Source organism: Budorcas taxicolor, chromosome 2 (assembly GCF_023091745.1).
Source record: "Budorcas taxicolor isolate Tak-1 chromosome 2, Takin1.1, whole genome shotgun sequence".
Taxonomy (NCBI): Eukaryota; Metazoa; Chordata; class Mammalia; order Artiodactyla; family Bovidae; genus Budorcas; species Budorcas taxicolor.
This window is the reverse complement of record NC_068911.1, coordinates 75,220,460-75,241,267: the sequence shown is the minus strand read 5'-3', so window position 1 is coordinate 75,241,267 and position 20,808 is coordinate 75,220,460. Positions and strand designations below refer to the sequence as shown.

Genomic DNA, 20,808 nt, shown 5'->3' with positions numbered 1-20,808 from the left:
ATTTTTTTCTTATGTCTAACTTTCATTTTTCATCCTTTAATTTATACCTATCTCTTTTTCATTCTGTCTTCAGAGAAGATAAAGTACTATAAGTCCTCATGTTTTATACCTAGAAAATCCTCACAATAAATGATAATCCGGTAACTTTATCTTTGTTTTGTCTTTGAAGAGATTTGCAAAGCCTAGAAATTTAGATTTTAGGAAAAATATAGAAACTCCTTAAGAAAATTTTATAGATACATTTTTTTCCAAATTTAATGGTTTTTCTATTTCATATTACATGTAGAAAATTAGTTTGAATAAGTCAAGTTGTGTTGGAAAATATTTTATGTGCCTCATTTACTTCTCTTAAAAAAATGTAATACCACTAACACCATATTCTTAAAAGCTATATTACACATCTGTTTTCATTTTCCTGCTTTGGAAATTCAGGTGCACTTGAGGAGAAAATATCTTGTCTTTAACTTATATAGTTTTAATGGGTTTTCTATGTATTTTCAAAGGAAATCAGACATTTCTGTGCCACCTGTGGCAGTTATTCTTTTCCTTTTTCACTGTAATGTTATAACTTATATCAACATTACATTAGCCATCAGTATAAATAACTAAAGAAAACATTGTTCTGACAAATTCTAATTAGTTATACTAAAATCTCAACTTTTTAAACTTAATGATTTCAGTTTTCCCTAATTAATGATCTTAGGCCTTCACACTGACATTCACAAGACTAAACCACTGTTTAGAAATCTAGATCCTTCTGAGTGTGTTTATATTCAGAGTCAACTGTATCTTGCATACTTTGCTTGCATACGTGTACTAGGTTTTCTTTTCTCTTTCAGGTCTGCTAAATAACATGAGAAATGATAAAGTTTTATAAATCTATAGATGAAAATTTCATTTTGCTGTCATTCTTTTTCTTTCTTTACATTTAATTCTTTTAAATTTTCTTGTCAAGAATCTTGATAAAAAGAGCATATATTGCTGCTGCTTTTTCATTAAGTTTATAGCAGTGGTTCTCAAAGTGTGATTCACTGGCCAGTATCATTAAGCTTAAGTGGGAACTTAAAGAAATGCAAATTCTCAGGTCTCATCCGAACCTTGGCCAGCCATCGTGTTTGCAACAAGTGATTTTGATACTCACTAAGTTTTGGAACTGGTTTATTGCAAACAGCAAGGCTGAGTTGTGTAAGCTTTTTTGCCTATAATTAAGAAAATTGTGTTGCTTTTTTCTGTATAGGTCTCATTGGTTAGCTTAACTGCAAATGCTTTGGGATACTCAGAACTTGGTGCCATCAAATCCCTCAGAACACTAAGAGCTCTGAGGCCGCTGAGAGCCTTATCCCGGTTTGAAGGAATGAGGGTAAGACCAAATGCTTTAGTATTTGTTGGAATTATAATTGAAAACAGGGTTTCTCTGATGGCTGAGGTGATAAAGAACCTTCCTACAATACAGGAGACCCAAGTTCGATCCCTAGGTCAGGAAGATCCCTTGGAGAAGGGAATGGCTACCCACTCCAGTATTCTTGCCTGGAGAATTCCATGGACAGAGGAGCCTGGTGGGCCACAGTCCATGGAGTCACAAAGAGTCGGACACAACTAACACTTTCAGTATAAACTGCTGTTTTGAACCTTAGACGGGACACATCCAGGTTAAATTTGTCTTCTACATTCAAATTCATGTAACCAATCAACCAGTAATATTTGTCAGACATCCATAAATGACACTGTTGGAGGCACTCACACAACATAATGCCTGAATGATGGCTTCTAATTAGAAGCAATGAGATTGCCTCTACCTAGACTTTTTTACTCTGTGGGAAATTTCCAGCATGTTGTGTAGACTTCTGATGTGAGTCAACATTAGTTATGTTCATTCCAGTTTATAAATGTCAAGAAAATCCCACTCACCATAATTTGAAACCACCAAATCTTTCCTCATCATTTTTCTTCCCTGCTCCATATGTTGTCTTCTGAGCCTTTTAAAGTCCAACCCTGGCCTTTTTGCTCTCAAACAAAGGCTGCGCTAGCTAAAAAGTAGGTCAGCTGTGGAAATCGAACACTCATTTAGAAAGGTGGTAGAAAGGAACTGGGAGGCATTTGTACTGCCATTTGTCATCCCCTGAGGCATAAAAGCTGAGACTACATACCCTCAGCACTGAGGAAACGATGATGCCCTGTTCAGGTAGGTTTGACTATTCAAAAAGGAACTTTTAGGTGTTGTTTTGTGATATTTTAAAATAGTTACTTAGGATTTTCTTTGAATGTTGCAAACGCAACCAGAAATGGATGATATGTGGAGATATATGTGCTTCTGTAAATGTGTGTGCGTGGTATCATAGAAAGGAATGGCTAGCTATTAAATTCTTTTCAGTTTACCAATTTAAAAACCTGTTTTACAGTAGCCATTTTAATTTTTTAAAAGGAGAATCAAGCTTTCAGTACTAAAATGATTTTTATATTTTCTCTGTTGAGTTTTCATGTACAATGACCTAAATTTCTAGTTCTCCTATACATCTGACTCTCTTTTCACTTCTCGTCCCATCTCACTGCTGTGCCAGGTTGTTGTCAATGCTCTTTTAGGAGCCATTCCATCCATAATGAATGTACTTCTGGTTTGCCTGATCTTTTGGTTGATATTCAGTATCATGGGAGTGAATCTTTTTGCTGGCAAGTTTTATCACTGTATTAACTACACCACTGGAGAAATGTTTGATGTCAGCGTGGTCAACAACTATAGCGAATGTAAGGCCCTCATAGACAGCAACCAAACTGCCCGGTGGAAGAATGTGAAAGTCAACTTTGATAATGTGGGACTTGGGTATCTTTCTCTGCTTCAAGTAGTAAGTAAACACTTTATTATTCACTGTGATGTGTTACTAAAATGAGTATAAAATTCTTACTCACTGTTTGCAATACATATTTCCTTAAGCCCATCTGCCTAGATTCTTCCTTAATCATGGATGAACTGTCTTTCTGCACCATGTTGGAGACTGGATGGCTGTATAAAATTTAAAGTCTCCCAGACTATGCCTTAGGTTTCCAAAACAAGTCTTTGTTACTGAAATTTCTATGTAGTTTGCCACTGTCTTCCCCAATCTGAGCAAAGTAGAGGCATTGGCCCGAGGATGGGATTGGAAAGGTAGGGAGAGGGGTGGTAGATTTCTGTCCTTCTCAGATACCAGACAGTATCTAAACTCTTGGCAAGTCTCCACTCACCCAACTTTCAGAAACACCATAACCAAATATTCCCCTCAGAGGGACTCCTACCTTGATTTCCATCTTATTGCCTGTTGCTTGAATGCTTTAAGATAGGGAGATTGTTCTCTTGCAAATGAAAACCTTCCTATCAAGTCTATTATGCCTGCTATAATTTCATAAAACTCCATGTAGCTTCTCAACTGACCACTCTAAGCCATGTTCACCCACTCCCTGAGTTGATCCACTAACATGATACCCAACACTAGATGAATACTGCAGGGTCCTGTGGCATTAAGAAACTGAAAAACAAATGTGCATGACTTGTCTTCAGAATTACTATGTCTCTTCAACCAAAAATTTTAGAGTAAATTGCAGTTAGGTATAATAGTTTTAGATTATAAAGTTTCTTCTTATAGAACAATTGCCTCAAAATAGTATATTTGGCAATTTCAAGAACAAACCATCATGATTGGTGGTTGATGATAATATCATTTAGAAAAGATAAGCAGAAAAGACAACCTTAAGATCAAATAATGCAACATATTTTTCAGTTTGTCTGAAGGTAACACTATATACGTGAAATTATTTCATGTTACATTCTTGTATATATACATGAGTCAATGGTTGTTGATAATTGCTTTTATGATAGCACATTGTTATAATCTATCATGATTTAAGTATAGATGTTAAAGTCACATAGAAAGATGTTATGAAAGAACATGAAGGAAGAGTTTTCAATGCATATGTTTTAAAACTTTGCCAAAAGAGTTTAAATATTAATTTCAAACTATTTTATATACCTGTTTTTGAATAAATATTGGTTAATAAATCTGATATTTAGTCTCTTCTAGAATTGTAATTTGCAAGGGGAAAAAATTCAATGGTGTGACTTTTTTTTCAGGCCACATTTAAGGGATGGATGGATATCATGTATGCAGCAGTTGATTCACGAAATGTAAGTCTATTTAGAGGGAAAACTGTTTAATTAGATCTGGTGACTATTTCTACAGTGTTGTAATTTACTGATATTGTCAAAATAAAATCATGGGTCAATTTATACAGAATATCTACATTAGAAAAATAAAATATTCAACCTTACATTACTTCTTCCAAAATTTGATTTGAATGTGTTTCTCTGTTCACTGTGAATGTTCTAACATATCTTTCCTAGTGTCTAGAATAGCAACTGGCACTTAAAAATTTGTAGATTCTGTTTGTTCTATTTGTAAATAGAGACATTTTATTTTTGGTTCTAATAGTTCTAGCCATGAATTAAAAGCCCTTACAGACGCTTTCTTCATCTGTCTCAGATTTCCTCCAGCTTTTGATTTTTTTTTGTGATAGGAAAGTCTGAATAATGATAAAAGAAAAAAAAACAAATAAAATCATATTTCTTTTTGGAAAGTTAAATGTTATGATAGAAAGGGCTTTTATAATGTATCTTACACACATCAGCACTTTTGAAATTTTTTGTGGTAATCTCCATATAATTTCTCACTATTTGACAATAAGGAAGGAAATCACATTTTAAAAAAGAGATTGGTTTCTCATATATTGTCAGAGCATAGTAATTAAGCTCTGACACCAAAAACAGGTGGTAAATTAGAGAGAGTTCCTGAACTTTTTTCACCTTATAAAAAATAAGAAACTATAAGAGCTTGACACTCTGCATTTTATCTCTTTTATTTTCAGGAGTCCCATTTATAGGCTCTTTTGAATAATATTAATAATTTATAATTTATTACCACTTACTGTGTTAAAGGCTTTCTTACATTATCTCATTTTCTATGGTAGTTTCCTACCTATTTGATTAATTCAAAGTTCTCTCCACCTTTTTAATCAGTAACCTACATGACATGCAAATTATTTTCAGTTTCTTCCTTAATAACTTAGCATACACTATTGTATTTTGTTGTTCTTATGCTCAGTCGTGTCTTACTCTTTGCGTCCTTATGGACTGCAGCACATCAGGCTTTCCTGTCCTTCACTGTCTCCCAGAGTTTGCTCAAACTCATGTCCATTGAGTCTGTGATGCCATCCAACCATCTCATCCTCTATTGCCCCCTTTTTTTCCTGCCTTCAATCTTTCCCAGCATCGGGGTCTTTTCCATTGAGTCAGCTATTCGTATCAGGTAGCCAAACTATTGGAGCTTCAGCTTCAGCATCAGTCCTTCCAATGTTGATTTCCTTTAGGATTGACTGGTTTGATCTCCTGCAGTCCAAGGGACTCTCAAGAGTCTTCTCCAGCACCACAGTTTGAAAGCATCAGTTCTTCAGAGGTCATACTAGTATATAATCCCTCAGGAGTCAAACACTTTACATAAGATGAAATTCAATTGGCTTCTAAAAGTATGGAAAGTTATTCACCCTTACTCTCGTTTAGTCAAAGAGAAGTGCAAATTTAAACCAAAATTAAATATTACCTACGTACTTTCCTGATTGGCAATATTTAAAAGTCTGACAATATCAAGTACTGCCAAGAACTGCAAGAACTCTGGTATGCTGGGGGTGGGGTTGGGGAATGGGAAATGGGTAAACATTCCTTTAACAGGCCTCCTGGTGACTCAGATGGTAAAGAATCCACCTGTAGTACAGAAGACCTGGGTTAGAACCCAGGGTCTGGAAGATCTCCTGGAGAAAAGAATAGCTACCCACTCCAGTATTTTTTTTTTTTAATTTTACTTTATTTTACCTTACAATATTGTATTGGTTTTGCCATACATCAACATGAATCTGCCACAGGTATACACGTGTTCCCAATCCCGAACCCCCCTCCCATAACATCTCTCTGGGTCATCCCAGTGCACCAGCCCCAAGCATCCTGTATCCTGCATCGAACCTAGACTGGTGATTTGTTTCTTATATGATATTATACATGTTTCAATGCCATTCTCCCAAATCATCCCACCCTCTCCCTCTCCCACAGAGTCCAAAAGACTGTTCTATACATCTGTGTCTCTTTTGCTGTCTCACATACAGGGTTATCATTACCATCTTTCTAAATTCGATATATATGTGTTAGTATACTGTATTGGTGTTCTTCTTTCTGGCTTACTTCACTGTGTATAATCGGCTCCAGTTTCATCCATCTCATTAGAACTGATTCAAATGTATTCTTTTTAATGGCTGAGTGATACTCCATTGTGTATATTTACCACAGCTTTCTTATCCATTCATATTCTGATGGACATCTAGGTTGCTTCCACGTCCTGGCTATTATAAACAGTGCTGCGATGAACATTGGGGTACACGTGTCTCTTTCAATTCTGGTTTCCTTGGTGTGTATACCCAGCAGTGGGTTTGCTGGGTCATAAGGCAGTTCTATTTCCAGTTGTTTAAGGAATCTCCACACTGTTCTCCATAGTGGCTATACTAGTTTGTATTCCCACCAACAGTGTAAGAGGGTTCCCTTTTCTCCACACCCTCTCCAGCATTTATTGCTTGTAGACTTTTGGATTGCAGCCATTCTGACTGGTGTGAAGTGGTACCTCATTGTGGTTTTGATTTGCATTTCTCTGATAATGAGTGATGGTGAGCATCTTTTCATGTATTTGTTAGCCATCTGTATGTCTTCTTTGGAGAAATGTCTATTTAGTTCTTTGGCCCATTTTTTGATTGGGTCGTTTATTTTTCTGGAATTGAGCTGCATAAGTTGCTTGTATATTTTTGAGATTAGTTGTTTGTCAGTTGCTTCATTTGCTATTATTTTCTCCCATTCCAACAACTGTCTTTTCACCTTGCTTATACTTTCCTTTGTTGTGCAGAAACTTTTAATTTTAATTAGATTTCATTTGTTTATTTTGCTTTTATTTCCAGTATTCTGGGAGGTGGATCATAGAGGATCCTGCTGTGATTTATGTCAGAGAGTGTTTTGCCTATGTTCTCCTCTAGGAGTTTTATAGTTTCTGGTCTTACGTTTAGATCTTTAATCCATTTTGAGTTTATTTTTGTGTGTGGTGTTAGAAAGTGTTCTAATTTCATTCTTTTACAAGTGGTTGATCAGTGTTCCCAGCACCACTTGTTTTTTTTTTGTTTGTTTTTGTTTTTAATATTGTCACCCTGCTTATTTAACTGATATGCAGAGTACATCATGAGAAATGCTGGACTGGAAGAAACACAAGCTGGAATCAAGATTGCTGGGAGAATATCAATAACCTCAGATATGCAGATGACACCACCCTTATGGCAGAAAGTGAAGAGGAACTAAAAAGCCTCTTGATGAAAGTGAAAGAGGGGAGTGAAAAAGTTGGCTTAAAGCTCAACATTCAGAAAACTAAGATCATGGCATCTGGTCCCATCACTTCATGGGAAATAGATGGGCAAACAGTGGAAACAGAGTCAGACTTTTTGTTTTTGGGGGCTCCAAAATTACTGCAGATGGTGATTGCAGTCATGAAATTAAAAGACTCTTATTCCTTGGAAGGAAAGTTATAACCAACCTAGATAGCATATTAAAAAGCAGAAACATTACTTTGCCAGCAAAGGTCCATCTGTCTAGTCAAAGCTATGGTTTTTCCACTGGTCATGTATGGATGTGAGAGTTAGACTGTGAAGAAAGCTGAGCACTGAAGAATTGATGCTTTTTTTTTTTTTTTCCTGCAAAAAGATACGATTATTTAATTTGTTTTTACAAACAAGTTTTTCTCCAGGTTTATTGAGGTATATTTCACAAGTGAAATAAGGTTTTTTTCTTTTCTTTTTATTTATTTATTTATTTTTTTAATTTTAAAATCTTTAATTCTTACATGTGTTCCCAAACATGAACCCCCCTCCCACCTCCCTCCCCATAGCATCTCTGTGGGTCATCCTCATGCACCAGCCCCAAGCATGCTGTATCCTGCGTCAGACATAGACTAGCGATTCAATTCTTACATGATAGTATACATGATAGAATGCCATTCTCCCATATCATCCCACCCTCTCCCTCTCCCTCTGAATCCAAAAGTCCGTTATACACAGCTGCGTCTTTTTTCCTGTCTTGCATACAGGGTCGTCATTGCCATCTTTCTAAATTCCATATATATGTGTTAGTATACTGTATTGGTGTTTTTCTTTCTGGCTTACTTCACTCTGTATAATCGGCTCCAGTTTCATCCATCTCATCAGAACTGATTCAAATGTATTCTTTTTAACGGCTGAGTAATACTCCATTATGTATATGTACAACTGCTTTCTTATCCATTCATCTGCTGATGGACATCTAGGTTGTTTCCATGTCCTGGCTATTATAAACAGTGCTGCGATGAACATTGGGGTACACGTGTCTCTTTCAATTCTGGTTTCCTCGGTGTGTATGCCCAGCAGTGGGATTGCTGGGTCATAAGGCAGTTCTATTTGCAATTTTTTAAGGAATCTCCACACTGTTCTCCATAGTGGCTGTACTAGTTTGCATTCCCACCAACAGTGTAGGAGGGTTCCCTTTTCTCCACACCCTCTCCAGCATTTATTGCTTGCAGATTTTTGGATCGCAGCCATTCTGACTGGTGTGAAGTGGTACCTCATTGTGGTTTTGATTTGCATTTCTCTCATAATGAGTGATGTTGAGCATCTTTTCATGTGTTTGTTAGCCATCCGTATGTCTTCTTTGGAGAAATGTCTATTTAGTTCTTTGACCCATTTTTTGATTGGGTCGTTTATTTTTCTGGAATTAAGCTGCAGGAGTTGCTTGTATATTTTTGAGATTAGTTGTCAGTTGCTTCATTTGCTATTATTTTCTCCCATTCAGAAGGCTGTCTTTTCACCTTGCTGATATTTTCCTTTGTTGTGCAGAAGCTTTTAATTTTAATTAGATCCCATTTGTTTATTTTTGCTTTTATTTCCAGAATTCTGGGAGGTGGATCATAGAGGATCCTGCTGTGATTTATGTCGGAGAGTGTTTTGCCTATGTTCTCCTCTAGGAGTTTTATAGTTTCTGGTCTTACATTTAGATCTTTAATCCATTTTGAGTTTATTTTTGTGTGCAGTGTTAGAAAGTGATCTAGTTTCATTCTTTTACAAGTGGTTGACCAGTTTTCCCAGCACCACTTGTTAAAGAGATTGTCTTTAATCCATTGTATATTCTTGCCTCCTTTGTCGAAGATAAGGTGTCCATAGGTGTGTGGATTTATCTCTGGGCTTTCTATTTTGTTCCATTGATCTATATGTCTGTCTTTGTGCCAGTACCATACTGTCTTGATGACTGTGGCTTTGTAGTAGAGCCTGAAGTCAGGCAGGTTGATTCCTCCAGTTCCATTCTTCTTTCTCAGGATTGCTTTGGCTATTCGAGGTTTTTTGTATTTCCATACAAATTGTGAAATTATTTGTTCTAGCTCTGTGAAAAATACCACTGGTAGCTTGATAGGGATTGCTTTGAATCTGTAGATTTCTTTGGGTAGTATACTCATTTTCACTCTATTGATTGTTCTGATCCATGAACATGGTATATTTCTCCATCTATTAGTGTCCTCTTTGATTTCTTTCACCAGTGTTTTATAGTTTTCTATATATAGGTCTTTAGTTTCTTTAGGTAGGTATATTCCTAAGTATTTTATTCTTTTCATTGCAATGGTGAATGGAATTGTTTCCTTAATTTCTCTTTCTATTTTCTCATTATTAGTGTACAGGAATGCAAGGGATTTCTGTGTGTTGATTTTATTCCTGCAACTTTGTATATTCATTGATTAGCTCTAGTAATTTTCTGGTGGAGTCTTTAGGGGTTTCTATGTAGAGGATCATGTCATCTGCAAACAGTGAGAGTTTTACTTCTTTTTTTTTTCCAATTTGGATTCCTTTTATTTCTTTTTCTGCTCTGATTGCTGTGGCCAAAACTTCCAGAACTATGTTGAATAGTAGTGGTGAAAGTGGGCAACCTTGTCTTGTTCCTGACTTTAGGGGAAATGCTTTCAACTTTTTACCATTGAGGATAATGTTTGCTGTGGGTTTGTCATATATAGCTTTTATTATGTTGAGGTATGTTCCTTCTATTCCTGCTTTCTGGAGAGTTTTTATCATAAATGAATGTTGAATTTTGTGAAAGGCTTTCTCTGCATCTATTGAGATAATCATATGGCTTTTATTTTTCAATTTGTTAATGTGGTGTATTACATTGATTGATTTGCAGATATTGAAGAATCCTTGCATCCCTGAGATAAAGCCCACTTGGTCATGGTGTATGATCTTTTTAATGTGTTGTTGGATTCTGATTGCTAGAATTTTATCAAGGATTTTTGCATCCATGTTCATCAGTGATATTGGCCTGTAGTTTTCTTTTTTTGTGACATCTTTGTCAGGTTTTGGTATTAGGGTGATGGTGGCCTTATAGAATGAGTTTTTGCCTGGAGAATTTTATGAACAGAGGAGCCTGGCAGGCTACAGTCCATGGGATCTCAAAGAGTCAGACGCAACTAAGTGACTAACACTTTCACTTTCATTTCTTTAAAAGAGTTGAGCATTATCAACATTATTCATACTTTAAAAAAAAAACAGAACTGTGTTGGATAAGAGAGCACATCATTGTTACAGAAACAGTCCTTAAGACCTGCTAAGTACAGTGAATCAATAGACACATTTTCAGAATGGAAAGATCCTACTGATGTACTTATGTCAACACATATGGTAATAATTCTAGTCTAGCAAGAGAAATATATAACAGAAATCAAACCCTTACTCTTACCTATTACTATTGGCCAGGTTCTATTCTAACACTTCTCATATAGTAATATATTTAGCCTTCTGAACTACCATATTAGAGTTGGTTCTGTTTTTTTCCATTTTACTGATGAAGAAAGTGAGTCAGATAGAGTAAAATTTGAAAGTTTTTAACATAAACTAGTGTAACTGTAGCATCTCTTCTATAGGAAGAGGAAGCACTCACCCCGCATGCCCCATTGGGGTCTTAAAAGTGCATTCATATCCTAGGCATTTATTGGGTGAAATGAATTTTAATTATTCAGACTTTTCTATGAGTTGTTTCATTTTCTCAAGTCAATGAAAGAGTTTGGAGACTCTTCAGTAAGTGTGTTAAACTTGATCTTTCCTAAAATCTGTTTAACTTTTTAAAAATTTCTAGTGATAGCGAGATGCTTTGAGAATTAAAAATTCACTGATGTCTTTTCTATGAAACAAGTTTTAGGTCTAATGGTTATCATTTTTTATATTTTGTAGGTAGAATTACAACCCAAGTATGAAGACAATCTGTACATGTATCTGTATTTTGTCATCTTTATTATTTTTGGTTCATTCTTTACTCTAAACCTTTTCATTGGTGTCATCATAGATAACTTCAACCAGCAGAAAAAAAAGATAAGTATACTAAAACTTCATCTTTGCTCTAAAGTGCTAACTAAACATATCACACTGTTTCCTTTTGGCTCCAAGTGCAGTCATCAAAAAGAAAGAATATAAAATTCAGAAATTATTTTGACTTAATCATCTATGAGTTTTTAAGTGATTGATAATTCAGATGGCTGAATTACTATCAGCTATCTGAAAGTACTGATATTTCCAGTACAGAAATCTGACTAATTTACACATTGACTATATGCATATCTAAAACACATGTTAGTTAGTAACTTTAGAATAGAATGTGGAGACATTTTTGACACAGTTACTAATATGGATTTTATAGCTACAAAGAACATGATTTTTATAAGTTTTCCTTTCATTTCTTTACTTTGGAGGTCAAGACATTTTTATGACAGAAGAACAGAAGAAATACTACAATGCAATGAAAAAATTGGGTTCAAAGAAACCACAAAAACCCATACCTCGACCTGCTGTAAGAATAGCATACTTTCATCATTAATAAAAGCTATGTTATCTATCACTTTTATAGCCCAAATTGCTAGATATTGATTTTCATGTATTGCAAAACAGTTTCTGCCTTAGCAATGTGACCAGATAGCCTCAATAGTCTAAGTATTTGGTATTTTTTAGATACATAATATGTAGAAATTATGTAATATATTTTATACACAGACATAAAATATATATAAGTAAAAATGTTCAGGCTTATATACCAATATTATTCCATAGGATTGATGTCACTGAGGAGCTTCTAATAATGTAGAGAAGAAAACATATTCGTATATAGTGTAGAAATATTGAATGTTCTCAGAGTGCAGTGAGGACCAATTGGGATAATTGATACATCTTGGATATGCCCCATATTCTGTCCAGCTCTGCAGTTTGAATGGAATCATTAATGAAACAAGTCATAGGTCTTGTTTGTTCCTGGTTTTTATGAAAAATTTCCTATTTCCTCCGAGCATCTTGCCCTAAATCAGATGACATCATTCTCTATGGCTTTTTATGATGATTGCAATTGTATATTTGCCAGTGGCTACTGGTCTGTTTGGTTGCTGCAAGGAATTGTTGTCAGAAGAGTCCCTGAGTTCTTTCATGTTTCAGAACTCCTCTCTGAATGTATACAGGGTACAAGGTAGTCAAGTGTTCCCCAGGAATCATGGCTCTATGACTCCATTAGTGATGATGTAAAACTAGCTAACCTAAAACTGGCCATGCCCCTATTCTGTTTGTAAGATAACAAAAGCCCAAAGAAAGTAGATAGTAATATTGGACAAAACATAAAGAATGTATAATTTGAGCCTACTTTTTGAGAAATAATACAACTTGAATGAATAAAGGAGAAAAGCAGAGTAATAGCTTATATGAAAAAACAAACTCCAAAGTCATGGAAATAAATATTGCAGTGGAGAACAGCGATATATTTTTGAAATAGTAAGTAGGAAACACAAGGTTTTCTGGGTTAAATGAGTCAAGCCCACTATGAATCCGAATAGATCATCTTAATTTAGCCAAGTAAAAATACGATACAGTTAAGTGAACAGCATCATAATGTGAAGAAAAAGAGATTTTTAGAGACTCTTATGGGGGGCAGGAGGAGAAGGGGATGACAGAGGATGAGATGGCTGGATGGCATCACTGACTTGATGGACATGAGTTTGGGTGAACTCCGAGAGTTGATGATGGACAGGGAGGCCTGGCGTGCTGCGATTCATGGGGTTGCAAAGAGTCAGACACGACTGAGTGACTGAACTGAGCTGAACTGATGGGAAAATATTAGACACAAAGTAATGCTGGGCCCTAGACAAGAAGATGAACCCTTACATACAAGATGAGTCCACAATATAGGGTCATGCCAATAGGACTGGAAATAAATGAGCCAACAAGAAGGCTCAGTGGGATGAGGAACCTATAAAATATAGGAAAAGAGGGAGGACATACAGATAATAAAGAATGTAAAGCAGTTAATGTTTTGTGAAATTATTGATTCTGTTAATGTAACTGAAAGTTCTGTAAAGGCATTTGGAAAGATTAGGTCTTATGAATATGGGATAAGGATTTTAGAGTTGTCATTGTCATACATAATTCAGTTGAGCTCTAAAGCACAGGTTCATTTTTGAAAGATAATTATACCAAAAAAAAAAAAAAAGTGCTGAGTGTGAAGCCTTGTGCATGTCAGCATTATAGAAGAGGTAAATCAGTGAAAGAGTGAGATTTATTAGTAAGGCAGCACATACATGTAGATAATGAGAGAAAAATTTTAATGGCTGTTTAATTGCATCAGATAACATGTAGATTTACTTTAGTAGGGGTAGGGATGCACAGGAAATGATTAGTGCATTTAGCTAGAATATTATTGGCAACCATGTGGCAAATTAATTCAGTCATTCATTTACAATGTATGATGCTAAGCATTTGGAATTAAATACTAAACAGAGAGTCTATTTGGTAATCAAATAGTCACACCAACAAATAGAAATATCCTAGAAGGAAAGAATCCGTTTAGCTATGAGAGCTGATAAGAAAGAAGGGGCTGATTAATCAGAGAAGGCTTTACTGAGCATGAGCCTAGGCCTGAAGAATGAGGAAGTGTCTATAGGCCATGTAAGAAGATAAGAGGGATGTATATGTGAAGGTCCTGAGGTAGGAAGGCCAGTGAGGCTGGAGTGCAGAGGGTGGGGGTTCATTTGGGACATGGTGAGAATGAACAGGTTAGGATGGTCCAGACTTTTCTGGGCTTCTTAGGCCACATTAAGACAAGTCTTTGTCCTTAGAGCAAAGAGAAGCCATTGAGCAGAACCTGGTCAGTTTGGGTGTCATGACTGTCACCGAACCAGCATTGACAGAGGCAGTGTGCATAGCATAGACTCATTGTGGAACTATTTCAGGGGTGATAGCCTGAACTGGAGTGGTGTGGAGATGAATAAAATGGATTTGTGGGCTATCATAAGAATGAAATGAAAAGGTTTATTAATTGAATATGAGAAGTGAAAAAGGAAGCAAGAAAGATGACTCATGAGTTTCTGCCTTACACGCTAGATGAAGAGTGGTGTCACACAGAATAAGAAGTAGGGACATGAATGGAAAAAACACCTGGAGATGCTAGTTTACAGAATTTGAAAATCAAAAGGGGATTCTGAAAGAGAATGAATGTTAGAAGTAGTAGTAAATTTTCTAAAGTAGTAACGTTTCTAAAGATTGAGAGATTAGTTTCAGAGCAAAGCAGCAATTCTAGAGAGGAAGAGATTGAAGAGAAAAGGAATAAATATAGAATAAAACTGCACAGGATGTGGCTCAAAAACAGTGTAGATTAGGTTACAGAGGAAAAGGGACTGAGTCCTCCAATGATTTTGGAGTTGCATATAAAAAGATAGGTGTGGAAATCAATATAATATAAAAAGATAGGTGTGGAAATCAATATAATATAAAATGACAAAAAGGAAGAGGAGTTTCTTTATGACAATTGACTTTGGTGTTCTCAAAAAAGAAGTAAGAATAGAGGGCAAGAGAATAGGAAATTTCTGAGAAGTTTGAAGTTATCCTGGGAGCAAGTGAGAGACAAAGGATTGCTAATCATTAGGAAGAGCCAAGACAAAGTGAGAGAACGTAAGGGGAACATGGCTTCCTCCAGCATATTCTGAAATTTAAGTATGAGACAGTGACTGTGCAGTGGAGTTGTATGTTGATCTAACCCACTGGAAAACTCAATGGGCAAAGAATCTAAAGAGATTTTTACTGAAAATGCTGATATGAACATAAATAGCACGTTGCTGCTTTTCAGCCATTTTGAATCTGCTTTACTCTAGGTGCTGTATCTGTGGAAGAAAATTGATATTTTAATTAAATAAAAGCAAACCATTTGCAGTAAAATGTCATAAATTTTATGAAAAATGTAAGCACAAAACTGTCTGAGGTCACAGAGTGCTTAAAACTTAAAACTGAGTTAGGATGCACCAGACTGAGAAGGGGAGTCTAATAATGCCCCTTGACAGAAGCATTATGACAGAGAGGGATAAACAAGATAGAACAGTATGGTACAAGAGTGGTAGCAAGTATCAGAAGGGTAGAAATAAGGGGAACATAACCAGACTTGGAAAGGTAGACTTCAGTACACAAGAGCTAAGAACAAGGGGCTTAGAACTGGAATTAAATGCATTTAAGTTGAAGGAGGCCCTCGAAGAACAGATCCAGCTGAAACAATGTAAGTCCAGTCCATCAGGCTAAATATGTATTCAGAGAAAATACATATTTTATTCATGTGTTTATTTATGCAAAAAAAAAATGTTGTTTTTGCAAAATATAACAAACCAGTAGTATTTGATATCCCAGAGTTAATGGATACCTCTTCTAGTCGGGCAGGGGCAGAACATTAGCACAGAGAATCCAGACCAATAAAGGCATCCATCTGGAATGCAGACTGTGAGCATAGATATAGCAGAAGGTCTGTAGTTCTAGTTGAGAAGGTAGAGGACGACCTAGCAGCGGTGAGCCAAGTTCCAAGCTCTAGGATGATGAATATTGAGCACACAGAGGTGAAAAGAAGAAAAAAAAAACAGGGGGCAGTGAACATAATTGCTTTACAAGATGAGGACTTAACTTCATAAACAAGACATAAGGCTAGTTAGTGCTTGGAAATTAAGTCCAGATTGAATAGGGCAAAGTTTGAACATCTAAATTTTAAGCTATAATTTTTTAAAAGATGATTTTATTCTTGTAGCAGTTACCTCATATAAACTTCACTCTGCTTTCCTTTGTCTTAACATCTTACATAACCATAGATGGGTCAGCAAAACTAAGAAATTTACCCTGGTATGATACTATTAAATAAAATATAGAATTTAACTGGATTTTACCAACTGGACATCAATGTCCTTTTACTTGAACTATAATTTTAAAAGCATCTTCTCAGCTGAACCTTAAGGTAGAATTTAAGATGCTGTGGCTTTGTTGCACATAGTGGGTGGGGAATATAAAGGAAGAAACTAGGTGGGAAATGACCCAAAAAAGCTAGAAAAGTATTCATTCATTAGTTCTTCAAAGTTAATTTTGATGCTCACCCCAAACATAGAAGATAACAAAGATTCATTATGCTGCTGCTGCTGCTAAGTCGCTTCAGTCGTGTCCGACTCTGTGCGACCCCGTAGACGGCAGCCCAACAGGCTCCCCCGTCCCTGAGATTCTCCAGGCAAGATCACTGGAGTGGGTTGCCATTTCCTTCTCCAGTGCAAGAAAGTGAAAGCGAAGTTGCTCAGTGCCGGACTCTTCGCGACCCCATGGACTGCAGCCTACCGTCCATGGGATTTTCCAGGCAAGAGTACTGGAGTGGGGTGCTATCGCCTTCTCCAAACAAAGATTCATTATAGTGATCAATAGTTACTGTCTACTGTACACATGGTTATGTTTGAGGCACTGAGAAACTAAAAGGTGGTTCTTAACATAAAATCAGTTTACAAAATCTGCTATCATAAACAGTATAAATAGAACAAATACATTTGGAAAGAGCTGGATATTCCAGTATACAAAATTTTCTTCCAAGTGTAAAACAAACATGGAATGTTTTATAATAAAAGCTATATTTTCATATTGCTATGTTAAAATCAGATAACTTGGACTTGTTTTGTTTTTCAGTCTCTAAGGGAATTTCACATACTGTTTTTTTTTGCAGAACAAATTTCAAGGGATGGTCTTTGATTTCGTAACCAAACAAGTCTTCGATATCAGCATCATGATCCTTATCTGCCTCAACATGGTCACCATGATGGTGGAGACTGACGACCAGAGTCAAGAAATGACCAACATTCTGTACTGGATTAATCTGGTGTTTATCGTTCTCTTCACTGGAGAATGTGTGCTGAAACTGATCTCTCTTCGTTATTACTATTTCACCATCGGATGGAATATTTTTGATTTTGTGGTGGTTATTCTCTCCATTGTAGGTAAGAAGAGGTGCTTTCACTCAAGTGAAATTTTTAGGAGTAAAAATTTGTGTTTTAAATCTTTAAAGTATTTTTAACTAATACTTTCTCATTCATCCCAAAATTTCAAATAAAGTCTAATGAAGAGTCCATTCTCAGCTTGTCATTTATCTAACTGTGTGCTGTGCATAAAACTATATGTAAAAAAAAAGAGAGAGAATTTATATTATTTATATTTATATTATACACGCAGCTTTCATGTATCATCTTGTCCCATGCCAGAAGGAAATAACTGCAACTTTGGCATAATAAACAGTCATACTCCTGTGGTATAGACAAGTATTGCTTTGAATAAACAATTCACACACATGGACACATATTAATCAGTAGAAGTAGTCAAATAATTGTCCTTGATAATTGGAATAACATGTTGTGTGCTTATATATATTTGCACTCAAACGAGCCTCATGTCATCTTTGGGTTCAGATAATTTTCTACAGTGCATAATATTCTTTTTCAAAAGTAGACATTTTGTTCAAAAAAATCAAAGCAGATTCATTTCATCAATACATATTGCTTGTGTGTAGGATGTTAAATCAGGTGCTAGAAGTAAAGTTCTGCCTGTTTGAGGAAAGAGAACATACACATAGAATAGTCGTATTCCATTGTTTATATACTTTTCTTAGTTAAATAGAACTTTGAAATAAGGTGTCATTCCATTTGATCCCAATGATGGTGCTATAGGGAAGTAATGTAGTGATTAAGGGAGGAGACTCCTGGGAGACAACCTGGTGCATCCATGTTTTCACTCTTTACCAGTTCTGTGACCTATGGCAAGAGGAATCTCACCTCTCCGATCCCTGGTTTCCCAAGAAATATTTTTGTAAGGTGGTGTTGTGAGGATTAAATGAGATTATGAAAGTAAATGCCCTTAGCACTTATATATAGCACAAAGAGAAGACTTAGTAAATGTTGAGCCTAACCACCACCAACAAAACTATTTAATAGCTATTATCACCATTTGGCAATGGATAAAATCATTGCCAGGATTCAGTCCCAAGTATGTCTGTCTGGAAAGCCTGGGTTGTGTCTTCTGCCACCTCCCAAATAAAATTGATCAAACCATCTGAGAAGAATAAGTCTCATATTCCTAATCTAAAATCACATGCTTTATCCATTAGTCCTTATGCAAATACTAGTATAAAACTAGTATTTCAGAAACATAAATCCATTTCTATACTTGGCTACCATATACATTGTGTCTTTTGGTATATATGCTTTACTTGAACCAGGAAAAATGACCATTAATACCTTCAGTTAGTATAAAACTGTTAATGTTATAGCACTAAACATACCAGTTTCATTTTGCTAACTGAATATTGCAGATTATGTATATGTAAATGTGTGTGTGTGTGTGTGTGTGTGTGCCAAATTCTCATGTCCACATTTTATAAAACTAGTATGTGCTTGTGTGTATGTGTATACCTAATTCTCATGTCCACATTTTGTAAAAATAGTTAGTGCTTATCTTAGAAATGTACATTTTCGTTTGCTGCCATTACATATAACATTATTTTTGTTGTATCTTGGCTTTCCATAGGTATGTTTCTGGCTGAGCTGATAGAGAAATATTTTGTGTCCCCTACCTTGTTCCGAGTGATCCGTCTTGCCAGGATTGGCCGAATCCTGCGTCTGATCAAAGGGGCCAAAGGGATCCGCACGCTGCTCTTTGCTTTGATGATGTCCCTTCCTGCGCTGTTTAACATCGGCCTCCTGCTCTTCCTGGTCATGTTCATCTATGCCATCTTTGGAATGTCCAACTTCGCCTATGTTAAGAGGGAGGTTGGAATTGACGACATGTTCAACTTTGAGACCTTCGGCAACAGCATGATCTGCCTGTTCCAGATTACCACCTCTGCTGGCTGGGATGGGTTGCTAGCACCTATCCTCAACAGTGGACCTCCAGACTGTGACCCTGAAAAAGATCACCCTGGCAGCTCAGTTAAGGGAGACTGTGGAAACCCATCTGTTGGGATTTTCTTTTTCGTCAGTTACATCATCATATCATTTCTGGTCGTGGTGAACATGTACATTGCTGTCATCCTGGAGAACTTCAGTGTTGCTACTGAAGAAAGCGCAGAGCCCCTGAGTGAGGATGACTTTGAGATGTTCTACGAGGTTTGGGAGAAGTTTGATCCCGACGCCACCCAGTTCATAGAGTTCTCCAAGCTCTCTGATTTTGCAGCTGCCCTGGATCCTCCTCTTCTCATAGCAAAACCGAACAAAGTCCAGCTCATTGCTATGGACCTGCCCATGGTCAGTGGGGACAGGATCCACTGCCTTGACATCTTATTTGCCTTTACAAAGCGTGTTTTGGGTGAGAGTGGAGAGATGGATGCCCTTCGAATCCAGATGGAAGAAAGATTCATGGCATCGAACCCCTCCAAAGTCTCCTATGAGCCCATTACAACCACTCTGAAACGCAAACAAGAGGAGGTGTCTGCTATTGTTATCCAGAGGGCTTATAGACGCTACCTCTTGAAGCAAAAAGTTAAAAAAGTTTCATGTATATATAAGAAAGACAAAGGCAAAGAAGGTGAGGGAACACCCATCAAAGAAGATATCCTCATTGATAAACTAAATGAGAATTCAACTCCAGAGAAAACCGACATGACCCCTTCCACCACGTCTCCACCTTCCTATGACAGTGTGACCAAACCCGAGAAAGAAAAATTTGAAAAAGACAAATCAGAAAAGGAAGACAAAGGGAAAGATATCAGGGAAAGTAAAAAGTAAAAGGAAACAATATTCCATTTTGTGATCAATTGTTTACAGCCCGTGATGGTGATGTGTTGGTGTCAACAGGACTCCGACAGGAGGTCTATGCCAAACTGACTGTTTTTACAAATGTATACTTAAGGTCAGTGCCTATAACAAGACAGGGGCCTCTGGTCAGCAAACTGGGACTCAACAAACCAGAGAAACAGCATCGACAGGAGGTTTCTGTGTCCACAACCAGCTGACACTGCTGAAGAGCAGAGAGTAATGGCTACTCAGACTCTAGGAACCAATTTAAAGGGGGGAGGGAAGTTAAATTTTTATGTAAATTCAACACGCGACACTTGATAACAGTAATTGTCACCGCTGTTTATGTTCTAACTGCCACACCTGCCATATTTTTACAAAATGTATGCTGTGAATTGGTCACTTTTTTTTTTTAATTCACAGGTTGTTTACTATTATATGTGACTATTTTTGTAAATGGGTTTACGTTTGGGGAGAGGGAGTAAAGGTAAGAAATTCTATGTTTCTCTATTGTATAACTGGATATATTTTAAATGAAAGCATGCTGCACTTCTCATTGTCACATAAAAAAAAAAAATCACGTCACAAAAGGGAAGAGTTTACTTCT

The 20,808-nt window shown here is 36.4% G+C and overlaps 1 protein-coding gene across 1 annotated transcript in view; it reads left to right on the top strand.

The window, feature by feature from the left end:
- The window catches only part of SCN2A (sodium voltage-gated channel alpha subunit 2), an 87,805-nt gene extending 67,613 nt beyond the window's left edge, over window positions 1-20,192 (top strand). Inside the window, exons 20-26 of the mRNA XM_052664365.1 lie at window positions 1,238-1,360; window positions 2,559-2,840; window positions 4,100-4,153; window positions 11,341-11,478; window positions 11,849-11,953; window positions 17,147-17,417; window positions 18,997-20,192. Coding sequence (XP_052520325.1) covers window positions 1,238-1,360; window positions 2,559-2,840; window positions 4,100-4,153; window positions 11,341-11,478; window positions 11,849-11,953; window positions 17,147-17,417; window positions 18,997-20,192 — 2,169 coding nt within the window. The remainder of the gene's footprint in view (window positions 1-1,237; window positions 1,361-2,558; window positions 2,841-4,099; window positions 4,154-11,340; window positions 11,479-11,848; window positions 11,954-17,146; window positions 17,418-18,996) is intronic.
- Window positions 20,193-20,808: the final 616 nt, after the last annotated feature.